This window comes from Anoplophora glabripennis, unplaced genomic scaffold, assembly GCF_000390285.2.
Source record: "Anoplophora glabripennis isolate ALB-LARVAE unplaced genomic scaffold, Agla_2.0 scaffold1498, whole genome shotgun sequence".
Classification (NCBI taxonomy): Eukaryota; Metazoa; Arthropoda; class Insecta; order Coleoptera; family Cerambycidae; genus Anoplophora; species Anoplophora glabripennis.
The window spans coordinates 1-23,187 of NW_019417572.1; the positions used below are offsets into that span (position 1 = coordinate 1).

The window sequence follows — 23,187 nt, forward strand, 5'->3', positions numbered from 1 at the left end:
TATAATTAATTAAACTAAATTTTCAATGACGTTTAAAACGGAAAACTTATAATAATCCATGGTGCCAACACGGCTAACTTCATTCATTCTGTTGCTTCGCGTTCGGCGTTTAAGATACTTGCTACTTGTGATTTAATTTTTCTGTTTTAGTTTCCAAAATAATGCATTTAGTTTAAAATAAATATGGACTTACCACAACCACCACAGGGTAACTGTTCAATGTTATCAATATCAATGTATTGAGGTTAAATTTTTGTAGATATCGAGTTAAGAAATATAATTGACAAACTAGCACAATTTGTTGCTAGAAATGGGCCAGAATTTGAGCAAATGACTAAGAATAAACAGAAAGGCAATCCAAAGTTTCAATTTTTGTATGGCGGCGAATATTTTAACTATTATCAGTACAAAGTTACAACAGAACAAGCCAGTAAGTATTGTGTACGTACTGTGTACATAATAGTGGATCCAGTTTATTTAAACTTTTGTAGTATTTAAACAACAACAGTCTACTATTGTAAATGATCAAAGTAATAATTGGAATAATCTTCCACCAACACAAAATAATATGGAAATAGAGCAGTTAACGAAGCAGCAGGATGCTCTGAGAGAGCAAATAAAGCAGAGTGAACAAAACCTAACAGCACAACATACTGTACTTTTACAGCAGCAGCAGGCACAGGTAGAACAGGCTGTGGCAAAATGCGAGTCTGCTGATTTACAGAAAGAAGCAGAAAACTGTGGTATAGCACTTCCCGAAATTTATAATATATTGCAACCAATTATTGATAGCTGTACCAAAGACAGTATAAGCAATGGTAAATCATGGTTTCTTCAACATGCAACAACAAAACAAAAAGCTTATTGTATTGTCGAATGTTTATTATACAAGTATGTAATATTTGTTTAATACCATATTCCTTATATTAGTCTAATTTGTAATTTTAAAAGAAAAATAGTGTTAAAACTTTAAAGATACTAAAACATTTTTGAAACAGGGCAATGATTGCTTTAATTAGTGATTGTGAATATGTATTTTTTAAGATATTAATGCCTTTGGGATATTATGAAAGTAAAAGATCTAATAAAAATAACAATAAAAGTGTAATTTGTCAGACTTGAGATCCTTGAACGCAGTGCTCGTTGGATCCTAGCAGGCTACAAACGTCTTGATTTTCATTTGTGGGCAAGGTTTGCCTTATTTTGATTTATCTGATAGTGTAGCTTAGGCAAGTTCGGTATTAACATCTAGACGCTCCAGATGTGTTTTGTTCTTTTCTAATTGTAGGAGATGAAAAGACAAAGAGCTACATCTAGAGCCTCTAGATGTTAATACCGAACTTGCCTCTTATAAAGCCAATGGTTGCACTCGGCCAGGTAAACTTGTTTAGCAATGCATTACAGCATGATTACTTTGCTTGAATGTAATTGAAAAGAATATTAATTTACAAATAGCTACTACAGTTCAAGCTATTTTGTCAGCAGAAATTGCTTTAATTTAAGTTCTACATCACAACCATTTCAGTCTAAATCAACTCTAATTAATTACTTAGGGAGCAACTGCTGATTTAGCGGTCTATTCAGTACCTGCAGTGATCTAAGCTGCACAGCTGTTTGACAGCTTAACATGCCTTATGTATATTATATCCTAAGCTACGTTGCCAACTATAAATTAAGAAAAGTTATTACTGCACTAAAAATTCCGCTACACGCTACAACAGCACAATATATCCAATAAACTAAGTTGTGGAATAAAATTATTGAAAGTAGATAGACTTTTAGCAACTCTAAGAATGTTATATATGATATACGTTTTTGGTATAAAAAATGTGTTGGAAAACAATGTTAAAGAAGAAAATTTCATTTTGTCAATGTCTAATAAAAAGTAAATAATTTTATATAGATTTATTTATATCTGATTAAGTTATTATATTTAAAATGTACAAAAATTACTGACTTCCTAACCCATTATTTTTAAAATTTTTAAATAAATTTACTGAGAATTGTTTTATCAACAAAATTTTCACCGAATTTATTCTGTTGCCCCTATGTCGCTTTGGAAAAAAAACTGCTATATATAGCAGAATTCCGCTGCAGTCGACAAGACTGGTTCAAGGACAAATTTAAAATGCATCGCCCTGGAAATAAATCGGTTCAAACGTGGAAATTAAAAGTAACCTTTATTAGCGTTTGTACTGATTAAATGTTATACAAATGTTATATCAAAAAAATTTCAAATGGATAACGGTTTAGTAGGATAATAAATGTTGAAGGCATAGATGTTATAAAATAATGATGCCCTTATATATACGAGCCTAGACTCGTAATAGTTTGGCCAGGTATAATTTTACTATTAATATATTTAAATAAAAGTAATAACACTCTCAAAATCATTTTATTAAAGAAAAGTATTGGTAACAGAAATAAAGTATAAACTTTTAACATAAATAAATACGATTAAATATTACTACATAATGATGTGTCAGTGACTATTTTGATAATAAAAAATATTCATGGTTCAGAACAATGCGGCCATTTCATAAAAATTGTATTACATAACCTTTATTAAGAATAACAGCTTTAATTCTGGCAGGCATCGTGTCTACCAGTTTAGCACACTCTTCAGGAAGCGTGCTATTCCAAATTCCTTGCAATTTGATGAGTAGATCGTTAACTGAAGGGGCTAGATGTTTGCGCAACTATTTCCATATTTTATGCCACAATGTTTCTATTGGCAAGAGGTTTGGACTACTAGAGGGCCATTCCATAACAGGAACATTATATTCTTGTTACCAATATTTTTCTTTAATAAAATAGTGTTGAGAATGTTAGTACTTTTATTTAAATATATTAGTTGTAAAATTATGCCTGGCCGAACTATTATGAACCTGGGCTTGTATATACAGGGTGGTCCGAATTTTATGCAGGAAACTTCGGGGGTAGATAGATCTCTTTAAAATAGTAAGTGTTTGCCATATAAACATAGGTCTGGAACGGCCTCGTTTTAGAGATACAGGGTGTTGAAGTTGTTAAAAAAATTTTTTGCATATATCTCCGGAATCTATTAACTGATTTCAATTAAATTTAGTACAGATAATGTATGATAGTAGGCCTTGTATTTTCTAAAATATGAGCTCTAAAGGTTCAACCAGTGGTGTACAACTGGACAGGGTCACCCCCTTTTTTATAAAAAAAACCTACACCACTGTATTTTTTACACACTATTGTAATGTATTTATTTTCTATTGCACAAAATACGTAAAAAAGGTAACTTGAATTTTTTCCCTAAAGTTCACCGTTCTCAAGTTATTCATACCAACACAATCCCCTTGTAGACACTTCTAACCATAATATTATAAGAATATTTATGTTTATGCTTAAGTAAGTGCAATTTGTAAGCATATCAACAAAATTCTTTACACTTGTCGCTTTACCACCTGTGCAAAATTTACTTCCGAGACCTGCAGAGAGACGCCCGAATTTTTATCAGTGGTTTTTAGAATTCTTACTAGAAATACTGTTGACTGACGAGGCTGCGTTCACAAGGCGAGGGGTAGGGAATTTTCACAATTTGCATGTTTGGTCACAAGAAAATCCTCATGAAATTCGGACAAAATCTTTTCAACTCGAATTTTCTGTGAAAGTATAGCTCGGAATAATTCGCAATAAAGTATGTGGACCTTTCTTCTTGCCAGCCCGTTTAAATTCCCAGCCATTTCTAAACTTTCTAGAAAACCATCTATTTGAATTATTAGAGGATGTTCCATTAAATATACGACAAAATACTGGATACAAATGGATGATGCTCCTTGAGGAGAATAATACAAGAATGGCTTATATGGGGTAATTGATAGGAAGAAGACCAAATGCCAATGTCAACCATAATGTTGGAGAGGGTCCAGTGTCTCGGCCAGCCAGATCTAAACCCCCTGGATTTCTATGTTTGGGGTTACCTATCTGAAAAGTAAAGTTTATTCCAATAGATACTAGACTACAACTACTGTAGCGAATAGAACGCAGGTGTAATGAATTAAAAAAAAAAACACCACATGTTATTAGCTTCAATTAGTTCCATTAATAGATGTCAGAAATGTATGGATATGGGTGGTTCGCAATTTGAACAATTGCTGTAAATATGTAACGTTAATTTTGTTTCTTGTTTAGTTGTTGCTTGGTAAATGTATTTTTATTATTATTTTGATAAATTATTCTTGTTTGTAAAGATTAGGCCTCCAGGGGAAAATAAAACACACCAGGAACACTACCTCACAGGTGATATGGAAAGAATTTTGTTGATGTGCTTACAAATTGCACTTACTTTTAAGCATAAACATAAATATGCTTGTAACATTATGGTTTGAAGTGCTACCACAAGGGGATTGTATTGGCATGAATAACTTGAAAATGGTGAATCTGAGGGAAAAAATTCAAGTTACCTTTTTTACGTAGTTAGTGCATTAGAATATAAATCCGTTACAATAACTTGTAAAAAATACAATGGCGTAGGTTTTTTTTATAAAAAGGGGGGTGACCCCTGTCCAGTTGTACACCACTGGTTGAACCTTTAGGGCTCATATTTTAGGGAATACAAGGTCTACTATCATAATTATATGTACCAAATTTTATTGAGATCGGTTAATAGATTCCAGAGATACAAATAAAAAATCAATTTTTTTTAACAACTTCAACACCCTGTATCTCTAAAACAAGGCCGTTCCAGACCTATGTTTATAAGGCAAACTCCTATTATTTTAAAGAGATCTATTTGTCCTCGAAGTTTCCTGCATAAAATTCGGACCACCCTGTATATATATCGACATAATATCCCCAGAGGCTCAAGAAACACACTGCCAACCTTTACAATTAATTATACTTATAAAACCCTTTAATTTCTATAATACATGATTACATTTTTAAAACTATTTTTTTTGTACAGTAGAACCTTACTAATCCGACCTTGGATGGTCCGACTCCCCACTTAGTCTGACCATCGCATTTCCAGAACATCGCAACAAAATCAAGGTTGTCTTCTGCTACGCAAAAGAACATTACACACTTTTGCGTCCTGCTTAAGAACAGAACATTTTTTTACCATGTGATTTCTCATTTTTTAAACAGTTACAGCAAATCATTTGTGTGTTAACTTTCACCCACATTGTTTTTTTCATGTTTTGTTATTGTTTTAACATAGAACAATATTTCAGACATTATAGTATTTTCAGTTGAAAATTAAAGTTGTATGTACATATGTATGTACTGTACTGTATTGTGATGTTTACGGGTCAATAAAAGTGTTCCTCTGATAATTCGACCTTTTTTGCGTTCCGACCATACTCCCATGGGGGAGGGATTAGCGAGGTTCTACTGTAGTAACTTAATTACTGCTCTTTGAAGTAGAACAGTTCTATATTTTGTAACGGAGTAATGGGATTATTTTTTTTTAGAGTTTTACAATCTGGTACATTTTCCCAAAAGTTACATGTCATTTATTTAGTAAATGATCTGTTACATCATAGGTAAGTTAAAATAAAACATTTATAAAAAAAAGTAAAAAATGTAAGAAGTCATTTTATTTTCCATTTTTAGTGCACGCAAAAATGCAAATGAATTAAAAGAAGCTTTAGAGCATGTGGTGGTTCCTATGTTTTGTAACGCAAGCATTGCAGCCAATGATGATCAGAGACAGAAATTAGATAAGTTATTGAAACTGTGGGAGTCAAAAGCCAATTACCTTAAAGCTGATACTTTAGAAAAAATGAGGCATCCACTACAAAGTTATCAGCAATATCAATCTGACCAAATGGCGAAATATGCCACAGAAGTCGCTGCCTTAGCTCAACAAACAAAGATAACATTTGATGGCTACCAGGCTCAACATCAAGCTTTTGTTTGCCATGCAATGCAACAAATAATGGATTTGCAACAGCAGAAACAGAACCTGGAACAACAGCAACAACAGCAGCAGCAGCAGCAACAGCAGCCGCCACCTCAACAACCCCCACAAGTACCCTCAATAGTGTCTAATGCAACAAATATCATTCCTTTAGAAACAATACAAGCTAGTTTGCAACAGACTATTCAAAATTTAAGTCAAAGTGTGACCACGCCCCCAGCACAAACTAATGCACATCCCTTTCCGATGCAACATATAAATCCCCCTAATCCCAACGACAACTTCGTACCGATGAACACTTCTATCCCACCACCTAGTATAAACCAGCAACCAAACTCAACTCATCAACCATCCCCTGGAGTAAATCAGTTATCAAACAACATTAGTCAACATGGCAACAACATTGGACCGCATCCCAGTGATATACATCAGTTAAGTAATCTAAATCCGCCTCCGAATTTCACATCTCCGCCAGATATGAGTCAACAGCCCCCTCAACTGAGTCAGCCCTCGAATGGTATCGAAAGTATTCCATTCACCCAACCTCCACCGGGATATTTTCCACCGCCAGGTATGTTTCCGGACTTCTCAAAACCACCTCCCGGATTTCCCTCCAAACCGGAACCATATTTGGAAGAACTGATGCCCACTGCTCCCTACTACGACTTGCCCGCAGGATTAATAGTACCACTAATTAAGGTATGCATACATGTAGATTGCATTAGTTAAAATATGCAATTTATGTGGTTCACCTACTATTATCTCATACATTTATTTTTTTGAGAAATAAATTTTTTATATTTTATCGTTTCGGAAAACGTCTTGAATAAAGTATGTTCTATTTTCCCACAATAATGATAAAAAAAATGTAAAACTATGTACATTGTAGTTATTACAAGAAACAATTTTTTGCTATTTCAAAGGAGTTACTCTGGTTTTACACGACAATATTTTTATGCAAAATTTATGTATTGAGTGGACCAAATTCAATGGAATTTTGTAACTACTACTCTTATTGTTACTATTATTATATTGGTGGCTAGAGTGAAATCATAAGCTATTACATTTCATCATCTTCCTAGTGGTTGGATTTTGTTCAAGCTCAGTAAATCGCTTGCTCTTTCCTTCGAAGGATACTCCATGAGCTCCTTAGAATGGCAATGTCCTGGTGTTGAAGTCCAGTATTTCCTGTGTTCTGTCTCAGTCCATTTGCTCAGAGCCCGCCTGACACTGGGAGATGTGCCACAGAAGGGCTCCTTGCATTTAGTTTTGATTTGAAAAATTATCCGAAATAGAAAAAGCTGATGTTTACAAAAGTTCATGCATGCCAATCCCAATATTAGGCAAAAAGAAAATGGCACAAACTAAACCCCAGTCTGCTATATGTTTCCGTTTCAAAGATGCAGAACATTTTTCAGAGAATGGCTAGAACTCGGCTATTTTTTTTCCTATAGGTCAATTCTCCAGAGTCATTGTCTGATCAGTTCTTGGCTATTGTGCTATTTATTCATTAAGAGATTTGTTCTTTGTAAAAAATGCAGAAGTTTTCTAAGCAGATATTTCCCTTAAATGTCTAATATTTAAGAAAAGTTTACCACCTTTGTATTTGTCAGGAATATGCAATGCGGGCCCTTCTTCCCATTTGCAAACCTGTCGGATTGAATTCCCTACTAATTTGATATTCTGAGATGGTTCTTCAATTGATAAGTGTCCTGTTAAAAGGCAGTATTTCATTTGTTTTATTCTCTCTTAAGTTACCAAGTATGAAATCAAGAAATGACAAACATTTTCTTAAAGTATTTTTCTAGTAATACATAGTGCCATAGAAGAAAAAATCAAGTTAATTTGTTTTTGAGTTTCAGATAAAACTAGCCCCCTTAATCCCATCGAATTTGGTTATTTTTATGTTAGAATTGCTTGTGTTACCTACTATGCGGGAGCACAATACAAAAATCTATTTCAGTACCCATCATACTAATTACGAATTTCAGAGGGGTTTTATCAGACTTTAACTTTTGAATTTTAGAGGGTGCTTTTTTCTTAAATGGCACACTGTAACTATAACTTTTATACAGGTAGTTTGATTAATGTCAAATTTCATATTCAAGAATAAAACATGATCTATTTAATGAAAGATTACAACATTTATCACACATATGTCACTTGGTAAGCAATAAAACTCAACGATAAATGGATTCATATGTTAATAATTCAGTGAAATAAGACGAAATGTGTATTCTTCCATAGTTCATGTACGTGGTCACTACATTACCTTTTTTGCCTTTCTATCTAATGAAAAATGGTAAAGATCAAAATCGGTTTTTGGAATCTTCCCTTTTTATTCTAATTATAGTTATATATTTGCTTTGACAGTTTTCATAATATAGGTGAATACATATGCTTTCATTATCCTCAGAGTTTAATTCAAAACAAGACTGGTCATTTTTCTTTTCGCCGCTTACGCTCTATCCACGACATTATGTTCTTCATTAGAACAGGATGAAGGTAATGAAAACATTTTCTATAAGATGTCTTTTTTAATAAAGAATTTAAAGATTCTTTTAGGAAATTTAGTAGCGGAAGCGGAATTTTTCATTGTAATCACCTTTCAGTTCAATACACTTATTCCAACGTTTTTCTATCGTTTGTATCTCCTCTAAAAAATATGATTGCTCCAACCCTTCAAAATAAATGTTCGTTTCAGCAATGACCTCATCATTAGTCAAATTTTGTTTCGATTTGGAAATAGGTAATAATCGCATGGTGCTAAATCTGGCGCGAATATGGTGGAGTGGGAGCAATTCATATCCTAACTCATGAAATTTTGCCATGGCGATGACGCAAGTGTGTACGTGTGCATTGTCTTGATGGCAGAGATTTTTTTTCTTCACCAAATGCAGACATTTTTCTTTCGGCGTGTCTCTACTAAAACTCATTAATCGGTATTCTTGAATGGTGTTCTATTGAATAATGATAGAAGAATTGTTCCCTATTTCTTCTACTGATATTTTCGAGGGAACAGGCAGGGATCATTAAACCTAACCCTATATTTTTTGACATGTTTCACAATTTGCAATCTGTCGTAATATCTCTAGTTACTGTTTTGTGGTGAAATTTGAGGAAACATTCATATAATTTGTGTTTACTTGAAGGGTTGTACAATACACGAATAAAATAATAATAAAATAAAATGGATCTGCCTAATAAGTATTAAAATATTTGTAAGTTCTTCCCAGTTAGCCCTCATTTTCTCTCTAGTGTAGCTGAGTGTTAACTTTCTAGTATACATTTGTACTTTACCCGCAATATATTCTATTAGAAGTTCTTTTTGTTTAGAACTTACTGGATTTAGCTTCGGTTTTTTATTAATTGCCATTTTCTTTCCTTTTTAGACTGCACCTGACACTGCCAGACAAATAACAATAACTCTAAATAAAGTAGCATTTATTTCATGACTAGCTCATCACTAGTTTTTATTCTACCCCCTATTTACTGCTTTCTAATTGGTCGGTACATTTGACAACATTGTTCCTCGTTCCTCACTTTCATGGCTCGATCCCTTTGTGTCGAGAATACAGTATGAATTTTCTGATAGAACAGTAGTAGAGCGAAATGAGGGAACGTTCCCCAGGGAGCATTCTATTCTCTCATCGTCAAGAATCGAGCTCCTGTTGTGCTGTGATGAATTCATGTTTCATCAGAAGTTATGAACCGATGCCAAAAATCATTCCAGTTGCATTTTAACATCGCCAAACATTCTTCTGAAGTTGACACGCGTGTGTTGTCAATTGTGAACAATCATGGAACCCATCTTGTGAAAAGCTTTTTCATATCCAAATGAGTTGTTAAAATATTCTGCACCCGTTCAGTTGAAATGCCCACAGTCTCACCAATCTCATCACTTTCACTTTCTGATCGTTTAGCACGATATTGTGGATTTTTTCAATTCTTTCTGAAGTGATAACCTCATTTGAACGACCTGGATGGTCACATTTGAATTTAGCTGTCTAATAATTTAAGGTTGATAGCAAAGGTGCAGTGTTCCCATAAACTTTGCTAATTTCCGTTTTAATTTCATAATTTGTTTTCTTTTTCAAATATAAGTATTTTATTACCGCTGATACTCAATTTTTTCCATTGTTGTAAAATTCCAAAAGCTGTTCTATTCAAATGATTGGCATTCACGACAGTTTAACAGTATTGTTGTGAAAGGTTATATTTATGAAAAATATCACTTTTCAAATACTAGCAGCACCATCTCTATTACGGTGACATAAGATTTGATAGGTCCACCTCTAATACTAAGAGAGACGTTGCCACAATTAAGCGCAATGTATTTGATTCAGTTGCCTAGCAAATAATAATAACTTTCTAACACATTACACCACACTTCCTCATATCTTACTATTAGTGATAGACTCATCAAACATTATATTACTGTAATTGTAAGAAACTATTCTAGTTAAATAATCTAAAAAATACACAGTGTTCCATTTCATAAAGTGATCTTTCATATTTGAAAAAATGACAATGAGAACCTGGATGTCAAATTTGACATCAATCAGACAACTTAGGATAAAAATTGGAGATGTTGGCTATTTAAATAAAACACCCTATACAGGGATGGCCAGAAGTAAGGAATAAAATTCATATCTTTTGAATGAGTTAATTTTGTTTAAAACGCCGAAACACGTTAACTGATTTTGATTTTTTCCCATCTTTCGGTTATATAATAATGAAACAACTAGATAATTTACAAAAATAAACTCAATGTCGCAAATGCTGAAAATGTCCTCCATTCACTATTTGGCATTCTCCAAGACGATAGTAAAAGCTGTCCACAGCATTCTGAATGACTTCAGCTGGTAAATCATGCATCTCCGCCCTAATCATGTTCTTTAAATTCTCAATATTATCCAGTCTGTCCTGGTAGACTCTTTCTTTCAAATATCCCCAAAGAAAATAATCCAGGGGTGTTAAGTCGGAGGATCTTGGCGGCCATTCAACTGTACCCCGTCTACCAATCCAGCGATTTGGAAACATTTCATTTAAGTATCTTCGAACTTCAATACCAAAATGTGGGGGAGTGCCATCTTGTTGAATCCAAATTCTTTCATTCGGTATATCTGGATCAATTTCATGAGGGAAAATCACAGCTGGAGCAGGTATCAGGTCAAATGTTAGGAAATACACGTAGCGTGCGGGAGTAAGATTTTCTTCAAAAAAGAATGGGCCCAAGATTCTGTTGTTGATGATACCTGCCCATACATTAACTTTCTGTGGATGCTGCTTATGCGATTCGCATGTCCAGTGTGGATTTTCCTGGGACCAAAAGCGATAGTTGTGCCTGTTAACGTATAAGGATTTTCAACAAGTTCTAATGCAATGTCTAATTTCTTTTCTTCATTCAAAGCACGTGCCCGTCCAGATTTGGGCAAAGTCTGTACTGTACCGTGTTCCTCAAATTTGTGAAATATTTTACTAACTGTCCCTTGCGAGATTTGGTATTCGGGATATTTCGCATTAAATAAATCGCTCACTTCAGCCCGACTTCTTATTTTGTCTCCACATCCAAGCAATATCAAGATTTCGATGCGTTGCCTTTCCGACGATACCATTGCAATTCAGTAAATAACTTGATTTTGACACAATAGTAACGTTTCAAATTCCAATTTACAACTAAAACGAAAAATTAACCAGAAAGTCTGGCAAGTAAGTGGTTTCAAAAAAACGCAACATAAAAAATATATTTTTTTGCTTTAGCAGTGATAGGTACAGTTTCAAATTCTTTATTTTATTCTGTGCAAATTCATGGAGGTTAACACTGAAGATAATTAAATTTTATTTAGGTGTATTTTAAGTAGGTGTTTTATACAACTCTAAAAACCTTGCTATTGAAAAAATAAAACTTGTTTATTTGGTATGGCTGGATTCGGTTTTTTATAAGCTTTTCAACGAGCCCCCTAATGCCTTATGTTTCCATTTGAAAAAAAAAAGTAGAGGTAGCTGGGGGTTAGGGGGTTGAAGAAAAATTAATTATTATATAACCAAAAGATGGGAAAAATCAAAATCAGTTCACATGTTTCGGCATTTTAAAAAAAAATTACTCATTCAAAAGATGAATTTTATTCCGTACTTCTGGCCATCCCTGTATGTAAGCATGGACAGTGATAAAAGTATAAGTAATTTTTGTTAACAAATTTTGGATTAAGTAATATTGTAAAAGTTTTACGTAATAATATATTTGAATATTTATGTATAAATACAGTAGAGTTTGACTATGAGAACTCCGCTTTTAATAACCGACCACATATTACGACATATTACCACCCTTAAGTTTGGTTTCATAAACTTTCATAATTTTCAGATTGTGTTGCCTGGGATATTCTTATTATGAAACTCTACAGTATTTGTAAATAATATTTTTAATAATTGTTATAACATTATTTTTTTATATTAAAATTGTGTCGTGCAAAACAGCTCTATGTTAAAATAGATAAATTGTCAAATTGACCTTATTTTCGATTGGGATAGCATTGCTCCAGTCTAATTTCATTGTGAGAACAAATTGATTATTTTACAGATTAATATTAGAAATTTCTGTTACGTTTGGCCAAGCTGAAAATCTTATTATTTCGCAATTTTAAGATAATTTTGTGATTTGTACGAGTGTATAAAATTTTTGGATATAATGGAGATAATATCCAAATTACATTATCAATTATATGAATTTAATATTTATTTCATACTTTTCATATCAATTTAGTTCTTTTTTAGAAGGAAAATGAATTGATATACATCTACTATATTCTTAAAACATACCTATATTTGTGTAACTTCTTTACATTTTTTTCTGAATATTTAGAGATTAAGTATTTTGAAAACTAAATATATATATATCATTAGAAAGCTGTGGAACTCGTAATAGTTTTTTGACACACTTATTCTAGTTGGAAGAAACAACATATAAACCGTTAGATCCTAAAGATATTAGGTTGCCTCCACCAGCTCCACCTAGTGACCGACTTTTGGCTGCTGTAGATGCATTCTATTCCCTTCCGAGCCATGACAGGCCCCGAGACAGGTAAAATAGGTTATTCTTAACTCAGTCTTGTATACATACATTTACTGTTGTTGCCTCTTGTTTATTGCCTGACGTATTTAAATTATATTATGAATTGTTGCGCTATGTAATAACAGCGAAGGGTGGGAAAAACTAGGTTTATATGAGTACTACAAGGCAAAGAATAATGCCAAAAGAGAGAAAGAGGATTTAATAGCGGCAGGACTGAGACAGCAGTCTAGGAGTCCGAGCCCAATAAATTTGCAACCCGAAAAAGAACCTTCGCCGCCAAAGAGGAGGTACCGTAGTAAATCGCCTACACCCCCATTGACATCGCACAGAAGTAGTAAAAGGTCCCGGAGCCGATCTAGGTCGAGATCACGTTCGAGAAGCAGATCCAGAAGTCCCAGAAGGAGGCATCGAAATACTAGAGAGCCAAGAGATGGCAGAGAAAGTCGGAGACGGAGGAGTCCATCCCGTTCTAGATCTCGATCCCCCGTAAGAAGGTCTCTGTCGCCGCCCCCTATTAATTTTTCGTAAGTACTATTTTATGCCTTATTAGAATAATATTACGTTACTGTTGATATCTGAAATAATTTTATAACGTTTTAACCATTATTTATATTTCTAGAAGTTACAGGTAAATTCCACATTTGCTTCTAGAGAAAGTGTAGTACGAATATTAAAAATTTATTTTTATACAGGGTATTAAAAGACAGTAGGTCAAGCCATTAACCACAGGTTCTTGGTGCGATAAAAATAGGACTTTTCTTATTTCATTTCTTCATTTAGGCATGTTTCTTTTTCAAGGTAGAGGATGCGAAAGTTAAAATTTAAAAACAGATTTTTATTAATGGCTCGGTTGTTTTTTTTGAGATATTCAGTTGGAATTTTACACAGACTTGTATCTCATCACATGAATTGAAGAAAGGTAGATGTAGTAACCATTTACCCCCATCTTTTTCCAGTTATTCAAAGATGTTTTTTTTATCAAGCTTTTATTTCTTTAAATAATCTCTCTTATAAAATTTTGATTTAGATTTTGATTTAGTTCTTGATTTATGAGATATCACAACTTCTTTGAATATGTCGAGATATTTTTTTGTTTATATGGTTTATATGGTTTATATTTATAGAGATTGACATTAAAAAAAAATGATGTACAATAAAACCTCTATTTAGGGGCTCCTCTGAATAGCGGATACTTCTAAATATAAGACAATTTTGCTTTCATGGGAGTGTACAGTGAGGCTTTCTTACTATTACCATTTCTTAATAACAGACACGAGAATATTAAGTAAAACTACCTGTTAATTGCAGGCAGACAAGATTGTACCGAGTTAGTGTATATACTTATGATCTGTTTGGAATTACCAAATGTACATATAATAAATTTTAATTTATGCAAAATTAGCTGTGCTAAAAATTAGATGGTGGGTGTGTAGTTAAATACATATTTTGCCTCTGTTAGTATCAACCTTTTATAGGTCAACATGGATTCTGGAAAAAGAAAGTGTTTATCTAATCAAGATAAATTGAACGTTATTCCGATTATTGAAAAACATAATTTAATTGTCCAAGAAAACGTAAGTTAATTATTAATTGGAAAAAAGTTCATTTAAAAAACTTCGAGAAGAATGGAAGCAAAAAAGAAAATTCCCAAAGATTGGTTTTTTTGGCTGTTGATGAAACAGTTCTAATAGGTTTTGTGAGACACAAGACGAGAATATCACAACTAAAACTGTACTCAAAGAAACTCATATTAAGCAGCTCAAAATTTGCAGCTAACGACTTCAAAGCTGATAATGGTAGGTTGAAAAAATTTTGTCAGGCATAAATTTTCTTTCAAATGATGTGGTGAATCTGCCTATGTAAGCTTCAAAATTGTAATAACCGGAAAGCTAACTTACAATCAATAATGAAGGACCTTACTCCATTAGTTATTGGTAAAAGTAAGAAGCTCGGATGTTCTAGAGGAGCATATATGGATAAATTGCCAATAGATTGAGCATGCAGTCTATATAGTAGTTGTTTCCTACAATATATCAGATAAGAATTGAGTTGAAATGGAAGTAATTCCATAGTTGCCTGTCAACTTCCAATGATACTTTGCTGCATGGAAATACACCTCAAAGGAAGATCGCCAACGATACTAGTCTATACCAGAAATCTTGGATACGGCAAACATCCAATAACAGAAACACAATAGACTCCATGACTGTCAGTGCCTTTTTTGTACTCCTCTTGTTTTTTCCTTGGCACCCCATCAACAACAACGAACCAACAACAACCAATGCTGTCCCTAACTCACTTTTCTCATGCATTTTAACACTATGCACCTGTACATGTACATAATACAATATTGGGTACTAAAAAATAAATTGATATTAAAAACTAAATGTTTGATTTGTCTTTCAATACTTCCATGAATATAGATTTAGGCTCTATTAATAAGAGAGAAATATGTTGGAAAATGTGATTTTAGTCCTCTACAATTTGAAACTTATTCGAATTGTACCACGTTACATTTGTGAAACTTAGTTCTTTGCTTAAGAGAAATTTAGAAATTAAAAAACGAGAGAGTTAGGGTCACGTTCAAAGAAGTTGCAGTATACAGGGTAGGAAAGTACCGATGGTCTATCCGAAGTTAAGTGAGAGCAATAAAGTAAGCCATAGAAATCCATGTGATAGAGAAGGATGGCTATAATGAAGGCATCTCATAGTCACCGCCTGTTTTGCTCTTCCACAAATAAGATCCACTTCTTGTTTTTATTAAAATTACATAAAAAATATGTCGGCATGGAGTTATAGTCTATGTAAAGCTTTAACTGAATATCTTAAAACAAGACAGTTGTAAATAAAAACTCTTGTGGACATCTTGAAACAGATATGTCTATTTTTATAATTGGAAATTATCATGTTTCATTATTTCCTCCCAAAAATGTAGACTTGACTTACTTATTTGTAACACTTTGTATAAAAATGTGTTTGACAGTGGACATCATAGGAAAAAAGGTTGTTAATGGTCTGTGCAGAATTTTTAACTGACACAAGGTTCTTGTGTGTCTTAATACAGGGGTCGGCATAAGTCAGGCAACCAATTTGCATTAAGAGCATTAATTTTCATTCTGAAAACGCGTCTACTCGACGAGCACGTGTTATCATATTCATGACACAGACACAACTGTCTGAAGCACGAACATGCTTCGTTTTAATATTTTTCGACAGCGTTGCCAGACTTATGAGCGTTGCCGGACTTATGCCGATTTTTGGAGAGCGTTGCCTGACTTATGCTTACCCCTGTATATCATTTTTCAAAAAAAAAAAAAATGAATAAAAATGGAGGAAGTGAAGGTGATTGTAAAATGATATATACTATCTAGAGCTAAGCGGAGTTGAACTAGGGTGGGACAGCCTTGAGAGGATGTTAATAAGAATTTAGGGAAGCCATATCTAACTCCAGCCCCTCACCAAGTAAATAGTGTTCAATAAGGTAAGTGAGAAAGATGTTCATCCTTCTGTTGTGCAACACGTCATTCCTAATGACACTTGGTCTTCCTCACTTGTATAACGCTCCAAAAGCTCCAGGATTGTTTTTATTCCTCCCTGGAAAGGTGCGGAATTCAATGAGCATAGATTATGCTGTACTCAAGCTCATCTCTGGTACATTTTGGAGATCATAAGTTGATCTCTGAAAGGTTACAAACTGCAAGAATGTAGTCATCAGTCATACTCGTCCTTAGGAGCGATCATGCTCTTGTTTTTAACTCCCTTTTTTCGATGAGTTTTATATCAAAAGAAAAGTTGATATAAAAAAGTGGATTCCCCAAACTGATTACATTATGTCAGCACAATTTCTGCTCTCCGAACCCCCTCCTTCATCAGGAATTTGACATACGAACGAATGAACATCTTTTTCGTTTATTGGACGTTTGTTGGACAGTTTTCTACTTACTCGGTGAGGCATACAGCCTCTTTACATTTCCTCAAAGCCGCTCCAGCCTAGAATAATTCTGCTCGGCTTCACAGTGAAAGTTTCATTTATATTGAATTCATCCTCGTATAATAATGTGTCCTTACGCCGGGATGTATAGCTCAAATAATAGCTGTGTTCACAGAACTATCAGAAATACCCACAGGAAGTTGAAAATTAATTGTTCAAATGTAATGGGTATACATCTGACCGCTGGCAATTGTTTTTATGTGCTGCACATAAATTTATCATAATACACAACAACATACAATTTGCAAATGATGCAAATTTAACAGAAATCTACACTTTTTAATACATTGTAGAAAGGGATTCACTTATTTTTAGTACGAAAACTAGAGAAGCACAGAGGAAACACTTAAGACACTTTTATTCCCTGTTCTATATGTATATGTAAATAGAAAATGTTATCTGCCAAATTTGAAAAATATTTTTTAAAAACATTTTTTTTAGGAAATTACTAAACTATTTGAAGATACACGTCAATAAATGTGGTGTATTTATATGACAATTTATAGTGAAAAAAGTTAGGTAGCTAATTTGCAACAGAATTTCTTAAGTTTCTTCAAAAGTTTTTTAGTCCTTGTATGTAGCATCTCGTGTAGGTACTGTTTTCCATATATAATTTAATTAGATATTTAATATAATGAGCAATAACAAGTTTTCTTTAATTACTTAAAAAATATAAAGCCAAGCAAACTATAACAATTTTCATTCAAATTGATACATTGCTGTGTAGTAATCTTATTACTTTGATACATGTATTTTATTCGATGAATATATGTGTTGGGTTGTCCGAAAAGTTAGTGTGTACAGGAAATATTTTAACAAACAGTACGAGTTTTAATAATGAACTGGTTATTGACAGATTTTCATTGCAAAATATGCTTATAGTGACAATTCTGTGAATTAGTGTTTCTTAGTAAAAGATGTCCTAATGTTACTTCAAGAAAAATATAATTTTGAAGTTGCCAATAGTATGAAGTGTCCAGTGAAAGTGTATGTAGTATGTACAAATGGTTCTACGTTAATTAAGAAACATCAATCATGAAGATTTATTGTGAACTTTTCCAAAATGAGGTGTAATGTTGTGAACAGAACAATTGTGAGGATGCAGATTACCAAGAGACAAATAATTGTAGTTGGACAACTTATAAACTTCAGTTGAGTTGTTTCTCCTTGAGCAAGTCCCACACTGTTATAAATCTGTAACGATAATTTAGTCATAATTATTTTGTTAATACAACTTGTCATGCTTAGTCCAGATCTACACGCAATACTCACATACTCCAAACAAATCGTCCCTATTATCACGTTGAGGCATATGTGTATATGCATTTCTTGGATTATACGTCCCTACGTGATAAGAGGCACGAAATGTCAGGTGTAAAAACAAACTTTAATGAAATAATTATAAATATAAAAAATTCATTTAAAAAATTTCAATGCTATAAACAGAACAACTAAAACTGATTTATTGCAAAACATAATCTACATACATACACTTAAAAATTAACCAATTTATTGAAAAATATTTTTCCTGTTTTAAATATTTTTTGTTCTGTAGCTTTTAAATGAATAAATATGCCCTGATATTGCTTTGAAATACTAATTTTTTGTCTGAATATAATATACTTTTTAGTGAACTGGAATAATTTTATTTAAAATTTGAAGCATAAACACGATCGTGAACCCAAAATTTTCAAGTCAAAATGATGTTGGCAACCCTAAAAAAATGGGTCCATTTATGCCCATATAATATACAAAATTTAGAATTGCAATTGCACACATATGTGCACACCAGTTGTTTGTGAGCAAATGTGTGTGTTTAACATATTTGTTTTCCATCGTAGATGGAAAAAAAATAGATGCGTTTATATAAATGTTTTAAGATCTCATGTAGCTTTTATAGAGATTTTATACATGTTTGTATGTTTGCGGGCCAAAAAAAATAATGTTGATCTGGATTAAGCTTTACTTTAGTTAAAATTACAAACAAAATTCTATTGGAAAATCACTAGTTTGGATTATTTCGTAACTTTCTTTGGAACCTATTAACATTTGTAAATAATATTATTTCAGAACAATAAGCAGTATGTGTCTAAAACTTGATGCCAATTAAATAGGACATAGGAAATAGTATTTTAAGCAAAAATTTCCTATGTACGTTGGTCTAAAACTGCTTATTAAAAAGTACAAGTTGATAAAGGTGCACAAAGACGCCAAAAACACGTTAAAAATATGTAACTTTAAAATTGAGTGCAATAAACTCATGTTGGTATAATCTATTCCGAATTCGCAGTGGTGGAGATGCAGGAGGTAATTGAAAGATTTTTTTTACGAAGTAATTATCCGCCGCGTTTTCAGTAAAGTTATTAGTTTTTTTTAAACCACATCTTAAGAGATAAAAAGGTATTTTTGTTTGATGGCAATAAACTGTGCTGATACATCATACCAGTTAATATAAAAAAAGACAAAAAATTATTAATACATTGTTACTGAAAATTTGTTCTTTCCCAAACTTCAGAAGGCCCAAATATGGTATTGAAGTATTGCATCATAAACTTTCCTACTAACATTATTATATGAATTGGTACGATTTGGCTGTAAAATTTGAATGCAGTCTTTGGTATTTTCCATTTTTATACCAAACATAAAAGTTTTATTGGCAATTTTTTGAAACAGTAGTTTTTGTATATAAATATCAACTGAAGAAAAATCTTCTCTAGAAGAGATTATTGCAATTGATAATCTAAAGACTGGTACTAAATTTGATTTGGATATGATCAGCCATTTTATAGTGATTTAGTATAATGTTTTTTGCAATGCATTTTTATCACTGTAATTTCTGTACTAAGCCTATCGGATCTACTATATATGAAGCTCTGCTAAAAATTACATTTCCTACCTCCTTTAGTTCGGCGCCATATTTTAGAAACACCCTGTATATTATGAAATGGAATTATTCGATTATATTACTTTCGATATTGTTTAATAAGATTACTTTGAAACTATTGATAGATTATAAATAAATATGCTTTCAATATTTAGGATGGTAATTGCTATAAATGATACAAAAATTTCAGTAAATATTTCTAATAACCTTTGGAAAAATTTTTTGGTTGGAATACTTTGCTTAATGCATCTGAAAATTTATGAAATTCATTAATCTGCAGGCATTTATTTAGGAGTGTACCTACACATATTTAGTAATAGTGTACAACTATTGAGATATCCAGATTAAAAGTATATAACACAAACTTTTCGGATAACGTAAAATATCATCATCAAGTTACTCACTGATATAATATTATTTTTCAATATATTTTTATTATTTTAGTAACCTTAATTTTGTACAAAATACTCCTCAAGAACTGGATCCATCCAACAAAGGTCACCAGATGCTGCGAAAAATGGGGTGGGGTGGGAGTGGCTTGGGGGCCAACGAACAAGGTATAGACGCTCCGATTTCAGGTGGTGATGTTCGGGATAGACAAGATCAGTTTAAGGGAGTGGGTTGTAATCTAAACGATCCTTACGAGAACTTCAGAAAAAATAAAGGTGCAGCATTTATAACCAGAATGAAAGCGAGAGCAGAAGAAAGGGCTGCCGAGAGTAAGTTGATTGATTATTAAGTTCTTAAGTTGAAAAATGAAGCAATATTTTCATCGCAGGTCAATTTTTTAGTAGCTTATTATGTACCTATCGTAAAATAACGGATTTTATTTTCCTACTAAACAATTGTTTCAAATCTGAGATGAGAAAAAAATGATGTGTATTGGTGAAAATTAAAATTATTGTATTTTGATAATGCAGCCTGAGACCCAGTCCGATTTTTTAAAGGAAGATTTTAGGCCCATATAGTGAACTTTCATGATGAAAATAATTCGAATGAAAGTGACCAAATATAAAATAGGGGTTGCATGTGCAATTTTATTTCATAATTATGATAGAATAAAATGTTTCCTGTATTTCATAAAACTTCCATTTTTCTTAAAGTTACAGCTTATGAAAGTTTGAAAATAGAATATTAGTATCAAATTAAAATTTAATACTAAAAAATATATATTTTAAAAAATAAAAAACCCACATATTGTATCTATCAATTGATTATGAAAAAAATATATTTTGTTCAAATATATGTAACCGTTTTCAAGATCTCAGGGTTGGCAATCCCTACTTTAATTTATTTCATTGTTCGAAATTTTTTCGCCACAGAATTTCTCTACGTGAGCTAGAAAATCATATCATTTGTTAAAATATGACCACCGCTCTGTTGTATTACAAATTGTAAACTATTTTTCAAACATTGTATATAACAGTCATATTTATAAATCTAATTTTATTATTTGGATCACATTTGTTGACTATTGTTGTTTTTTAATCTGATCTTTCATCAGTATCACAGAGATATGGATGTGTATACAACAATAAAAAAATCAATGTATTTAATTTACATTGCAAATACAGTGTATCACTATATCCACATTTTTATACCTTTAATTGTTATCTTTAATTTGAAACTAATTGGCAAAAAGCAAAAAAGCTATTATATATTATATTTCAATTCAATTTTTAATAGTTTGGCAATAGAAATTTTTGTTTTAATTTAATAACTTACATTGAACTGGAAAACCTGTTGCTAAAATAATAGGAAGTTTTATATACTGAACAGTAATAGAGTTTTAAGATTTATATAAAATGTAGTTGTTATTAAACTTATTTGGAATGTAACTGGAAAATAAAATCTGGAAAATTATTCTAATCAAAATTAGGCATTCTCTCTAAACAACAAATACCTATATTCCATTGTCAAAGGTAGCACTAATAAAAAGAAGTTAAATAGTAAATAAAAATTTTAATACAGTAAAACTATCAACATTTTTTAAAGTAAGGAGATTTTGACATAAATTCTGTATGTAGTGATAGTAATAATACTTGAATCATTTAATAATTTTTATAATAGTATGAATAGCAGCAATAATAATTCTACGCTTATGTTTTCAAAAGGTCATTAAAATCGTCATCTATAGGAAAAACTTCAATCCTGCAACGAAATGCAAATTGGAAGGTGCCTACCTGTGTTATAACGACAATGTTTAATTGCTTAAAGAAGTTTCCATACTTAAAAAAACTGATTGATTCAAAAACACGATATTTTTTATCAATCTTTTTGTTTTTCTAGGAAAAGGTTTTGATTAAACTGGCTTCTTTTTTAATTAAGCATAAAAATATTTTAAATATGAATTGTACATCGTATTTATGGATATTCTATGTTCAAATAAGTTATTTTATAATTTTCCTAATTTTATTAAGAATGTTTGATCTTTCCTCCTCTCCTGTATGCTGAGAATGGGAAAAATATTGTAAATATTTATACATATAGATGTAAAAAATTTCAATTTTTTTGTAAAATAAATTATTAGATATATAATATAGAATTCTGTATTTCTTGCTTCTCACTAAAAGATTTTGAACAGGTGCTGATACTGCCATACATAATGATGAGTATGTAGAAAGTAAGTTTTTGTAACTAATGATGTTGTGGAAAACAACTCCTACATTGAATTACGCCCACAATATCTAATAAAAAGCTAAAATCATTCATCAGAAGAATCACCAGATATAGACTAGTTCTATTAGTTCTCACCGGAAGGCGATAGGTAAGACGACTGACAAATTATCTAACTATTTGAATTTCTTAAATACCGACATGATTCACTCACTTATGGGAATGTAAAATAAATTTTGGAATAGAAAATAAAAAGATTGTTAATTTTAATGGTTTATTTTACCGCAGTAAAAAATATTCTCACAAAATAGATATGTAGTTCTATGATCAATGTGTCCAATATAATTATTTCAGAATATTGTTCATTTGATCAATTTAGCCACAACAAATATGGCTTTTAGAAATTAAAAAACTACTTGAATTTTAAAAATTTCTGTAGGTAATTTATTGTGAAGGACTTTGTACATTGCACTGTAAAAGAGCTACAGTGTAAACTCTTCATAACATCGTTCTTTATAATGAAAAACTTCCTATAACATAGAAATTAGGTCAATTTGGTTGGTTTACGTCAAAACCCATACATTAATACACTCTTTATAGTGCAACAGCCATTCTATATTATGAAGAAATATGTTCATATTTAGACGCCAGCAAATATTTACAGAAGTATTAATAGTGTAATTGTTTTTATAATCAGCTTACAAAAGGTTCCGACTAAATCTTTGAGG

At 32.0% G+C, this 23,187-nt stretch overlaps 1 protein-coding gene across 2 annotated transcripts; it reads left to right on the top strand.

Annotated features, from left to right (window-relative positions):
- The first annotated feature begins 103 nt into the window (after positions 1–103).
- Positions 104–22,318, top strand: LOC108916272 (calcium homeostasis endoplasmic reticulum protein). 2 transcript variants are annotated; one of them, XM_018722483.1, is made up of 9 exons: positions 104–208; positions 260–430; positions 492–891; positions 5,445–5,516; positions 5,587–6,592; positions 12,844–12,977; positions 13,094–13,492; positions 20,288–20,562; positions 21,958–22,318. In XM_018722483.1, exons 1-9 carry the CDS (start codon positions 184–186, stop codon positions 21,963–21,965), a joined length of 2,490 nt encoding a protein of 829 aa, XP_018577999.1. In that variant the 5' UTR covers positions 104–183; the 3' UTR covers positions 21,966–22,318. The 2 variants fall into 2 exon arrangements, with proteins under 2 accessions (XP_018577999.1, XP_018577998.1); XM_018722482.1 differs by having other exon boundaries at positions 20,288–22,318.
- Positions 22,319–23,187: the final 869 nt, after the last annotated feature.